At 37.8% G+C, this 5,000-nt stretch overlaps 1 protein-coding gene across 2 annotated transcripts in view; it reads left to right on the plus strand.

The window, feature by feature from the left end:
- LOC137643834 (uncharacterized) overlaps positions 1-5,000 on the plus strand; it is a 90,261-nt gene that overhangs the window by 24,452 nt on the left and 60,809 nt on the right. The window contains exon 1 of one of the 2 annotated variants that reach the window (XM_068376549.1): positions 309-882. The exons of the other annotated variant lie outside the window; for it this stretch is intronic. Coding sequence (XP_068232650.1) covers positions 864-882 — 19 coding nt within the window. The 5' untranslated portion in view covers positions 309-863. Of the gene's footprint in view, positions 1-308; positions 883-5,000 lie in introns of those variants that run through there. 2 annotated transcript variants of the gene reach the window in all.

The following is a 5,000-nucleotide window of genomic DNA, read 5'->3' on the forward strand; positions in this document are numbered from 1 at the left end:
CTTGTATCCTTCTGGGAACTGTGCTTTCTTCAGTACCATCTCAGGGGCTCTTCAGGAGCTCCGCTTCTCCGGTGGCCTATCCTGCGGCACCTATTTCGTCAGGTTCTCCGAAGGGGTCTTTTTAAGACCCCGATCGTCACCGTCAGTGTAAACCCGCCTCTGGTGCGACGCTGTTTTGCGCATAAGTAAGCAAGTAGTTATCGTGCCATCGGCGTGTGGCACTGGAGGAAGGTAAAGGTCACACTGCTCTCTCTCTCTCTCTCTCTCTCTCTCTCTGTGTCCTCACTCCTCCTCTCACTCGTCTCGTCGGTCGTGCTAGTCTGCGTTAGGCAAGTGCCGAGGGAAGAGGGGACAAACGAGTCTCTCTCCCTCTCTCTTTTAGTCTCGCCAACATCACCAATCGTCATAACCCCTCTCTCTCTCGCTTCCCCTCGGCTTTCTCCAGTTATCGCCGACAGTGGTTCCTGCCATTCCCCTCACCCACCTGTCGTTTTCCCCCAAATAAGCGACGAATAACCGTATCACGTCTCGCAGGAGGAGGATAAGACCTTCGCCGAGGAGTCTTTCTTATCCTGTAGGGCTCTAGTGAGTTATACTAGGGTCCCCCTCCTCCCCTCTCCCCTTTCTATGTACAGTATACCTCAGTGGAAAGCTTGTGTTGTCCTTTTGGGAGAGCCCTTGGTCCTCTTTATATGCGGGCGATGTTCCCCACTCCTTCAGCCCCACCGTCACCAGCAGAAGCAGAGACAGCCTGTGGTCGGATTACTACTACTACTACTACTACTACCCTCTTCTGCTGCGTCCGCTTCAGGCGTTCCTCGTCCCCCTGCTATCGGGAAGAAACTTCTCGCTAAGTTGCCGAGATGAAAACTGGAGCTGCAGGTATGTCTAGTTGTGTCTGCGGATGGATAGCATTCTGCAGGAGAGAGTAGAAGATGGAGGAGTTAATTATACTGGTGAAGGAAGTAGGAGAGAATAGAAAGAGGAGGAGGAGTTAATAATACTTGGGAAGGAAGTAGGAGAGAGATGTAGGAGTGAGGAGAAGGAGGAGACGATGACGTAGACGAAGACGGAGTCGCTGGCGGTGTAGGAGTTAATCGTGTGATAAATTATACTTGGCAAGGAAGTAGGAGAGAGAAAGAGTGTGCTTTTGTGTGTGTATGTGTTTGTACGTGCGTCTGGTTGATGGTTGAAGGCCCCTGCATTTGCTTTCTTACCCAATAATGGATTTCAAGGTCGCCCCGTAATCAATCTCCGAGAGGGGCAGTCGAGGAGTAGGAGTGGATCGGAGTTTATGCAAACGGCGCGTCGTGCCGTTCATTTGCTTTGGAGCGCTAACGGAAAACAGTTGTGGCTTTCTTCTGTCTTGAAATGATTACACGCTGATGCAAACGAGCGCTGTCTGTTGTGACCTGCTGCTTATATTTCGTTTAACTTTATTAATTTCATTTACGAAATGTATAAATAAAAAAAATAATTCAATCAGCGGGAATCTTTCATTGATTTTATTGAATATTTTATAGATTATACAGACCGTCTATATTTTGTGATATAGCCGTTTTTTTTTTGTGTGTGTGTGTTTGTGGGAAATATGACAGTAAGTGTATTGTCAAAAGATAATATACTTGTAAGCTATTGAAATGATTAACTTTCATTGATTGTATTAAATTATGTTAAATTTTATTAGATTTTATTAAATTTTATTATATTATAGGCCGTCTATATTTTGTGATATAGCCATTTTTTGTGGGAAATATGACAGTAAGAGTATTGCCAAGTGGATATATACTTTTAAGCTATTGAAATAATCATTTCTATTCGCGTTTGTTTATTTTCTGAGCCTCGGCTTCTGAAGTCCGTTGCGCATTTCCTTCGAAGGATGCTATCGATCATATTTCGTTGGTCCTTCGACGATCCTGTGTCTTGAGCCAGGCAATGGTTCCTCTCTTCCGTGGTTTGATTGAGCGCATATATATCTTTTTGATATTCTTATATTCATTTATTCCTTAGTGAATAAAACCTTTAATGGTTTAAAGGATTTTAAAGGCCGCTCATGAATGGCAGAGACAAGGGACAGTGACATAGCCCTATAGCAAGTAAGACAATGCCCTAGAGACTGACCATATAAATATGATTAGCGCCCAAGCTCGGACCAAGGAGGGCCAGGCAATGAATGCTGATGACTCAGCAGATAGACCCATAGGCTCCCCCAAACCCCCCAATCTTAGTTCACAAGGATGGTAAGGTTGCAGATACTAAAGGAACTAACGAGTCTGAGCGGGACTCGAATCCCCGTCTGGCGACCACCAAGCAGAGACGTTACCAATTAGGCCACAACAACCTTAAATGTTGCGTGGAATATTAGTATTTCCAAAGTAAGAAATTGACAATATATTATTATTATTATTATTATTATTATTATTATTATTATTATTATTAGCCAAGCTACAACCCTAGTTGGAAAAGTAAGATGCTATAAGCCCAAGGGCTCCAACAGGGAAAAATAGCCCAGTGAGGAAAGGAAATAAATAAATGATGAGAATAAATTAATTATATCATCGACCAAGCTGGGACCAGGGAGGGCCAGTCAATGGCTTTATGACTCGACAGGCAGACTTATGGGCTACCCGAAACCCATTATTTTTTACCTCACAATGATGATGAGGTTAAGGTTTAAAGGCCACTCATGATTGGTAGAAGCAAGGGACAGTGACATTGCCCTAGTTAGAGACTGACCATATACGTATGATCAGCGCCCAAGCTAAGACCAGGAAGAATCAGGCAATGGCTGTTGATGACTCGGCAGTTAGACATATAGTCCTCCCCAAGGATGGTGAGGTTGCAGACACCACAAGAAAGTATGGAGCCTGAGCGTGTCTCGAACACCGCTCCTGCAGAACGGCAGGCAAGGGCGTTTCCAATAGGGCACCACAATCCTTGCAGGATGTAGAAAACCTCCTTAAAAACCAATTTTAATACGAAATCAAAGGAGTTCCTGAATTAATGCTAAGAAAAGTCTAAGGTTATCAAACAAGAAATCATATAATTCATAAATTGGTGTTTTGGTAAATAATGAGGTAACATCAAAACTGATTATTTCATCTGACATAATTTTTTATTATATTTGGAGATGAAACCGATCTTAAAGGAGCGAAAGTAATTTCGATAGATAGGTTGTTTATGATTAGTTGATTCTCTAGTACTGATGATTGATATTTTTGGATTAATCAGTTTTAAAGATTTAAGTAAATCATATTTCCCAGTTCAGAAGAACTTGATTCATTGTAATGTAAAACCTTTTTAGGAAGTAAAGAATAATTCGTCAAGAGAAATCGATCGAGAAGTAAAACAAATTATTTGGAAGTTTCAGTTAACAAAGAATAATTTATCAGAAGTGATAAACAAGTGATTAATCATTTTATTTTCCTTATTTCCTTTCCTCGCCGAGCTGTTTTCCCCTGTTGGAGCCCTTGGGCTGATAGCATCCTGCTCTTCCAACAAGGGTTGTATCTTAGCTAGTAATGATAATGGTAATGATAAATAATAATGATTTAATAATAATAATAATGATAAAAATAATAGAAATAATAATAATAATAATAATAATAATAATAATAATGATAATAATAGTAATACTAATAATTTGATAATAACAATAATAATGATAGTAATAATAATAATAATAATAATAATAATAATAATAATAATAATAATAATAATAATAATATCTTCAAAGTCAGTACTATACGCTTTATTACCTCTATTTCTCTTATGTTATGATTTTCAAAAGTAGAAATACAGTTTTGATGATTGCCTGGCCGTTGGCGTGTGATTTTTTTTTTATATATATATTTGAAGTATCTTTGCCTTTACTGTTTTTACGACACTTTATTGTTACCTTTTCATGCTTATTTACTGTTATTTTATGAAGCGTTTCTGTTTTTTTCATGTTGTTTATTAAAGTTTTTATTTCTTTTAATCGGTTAAGGGTACATTTATCTTTATCTTCATCTGATTCATGATTATTTAGACTAATTTTTCACTATATTTTGTGATTATTTTCAGTGCGACCTATTTTCCATTTCTTTCTATTATGAGAGTTTTATCGGGTTCAAATTTACGTTTCTGTAAAAATATCGATTTGTTTTTAATGAAATAAAATATATATGTTCAGAGATGAATTTTTTAACTGGAATATAATAGATTTATTTCGAGATGTTTTTAAGGATTAGATTGTTTTTTAATGGAATATAATCACGAAATATTTTTTTATTCGAATTGTTGGAATGTTTTTACATATCAATTACATATTAGAAATTAGTTATATTTAATAACTAAAGGATATTCCATTTGGATGAAACGAGCTGAAAATATTTTATGAATAAACTTCTCAAGGATTTACAAATTTGTGAAGATTGGGGTCCTTTGACTGGCCTTTCAGGTACTATATTGGATCCTTCTCTCTGGGTACGGTTTGTTTTCCCTTTACCTACATATAAACCGAATAGTCTGGCCTATTCTTTACATATTCCAGCTGTTACCAAGTTATGGAATGATCTTCCTAATCGGGTAGTTTAATCAGTAGAACTTCAAAAGTTCAAAGTTGGAGCAAATGTTTTTATGTTGACCAGGCTGACAGGAGTCTTTTTATAGTTTGTATGACATATCTGTTTTTGACGTTGTTAATAGTTTATATAGGACATATCTGTTTCGACGCTGTTACCGTTTTTAGAATGATATATTGTTAATTTATTCTCAACATTTTTATATTTCCTTATTTCCTTTCCTCACTGGGCTATTTTTCCAGTTGGAGCCCTTGGGCTTATAGCATCTTGCTTTTCCAACAAGGGTTGTAGCTTGGCTAGTAATAATAATAATAATATTAATAATAATACCCTCCTCTGTCCTCATACACTTGACTACACTGAGAATACCCAACAATTCCTCTTCACCCGAAGGGTTACTTTCCTCTTAGTAAGGGTAGAAGAGACTCTTTAGCT

Source organism: Palaemon carinicauda, chromosome 7 (genome assembly GCF_036898095.1).
Source record: "Palaemon carinicauda isolate YSFRI2023 chromosome 7, ASM3689809v2, whole genome shotgun sequence".
Taxonomy (NCBI): domain Eukaryota; kingdom Metazoa; phylum Arthropoda; class Malacostraca; order Decapoda; family Palaemonidae; genus Palaemon; species Palaemon carinicauda.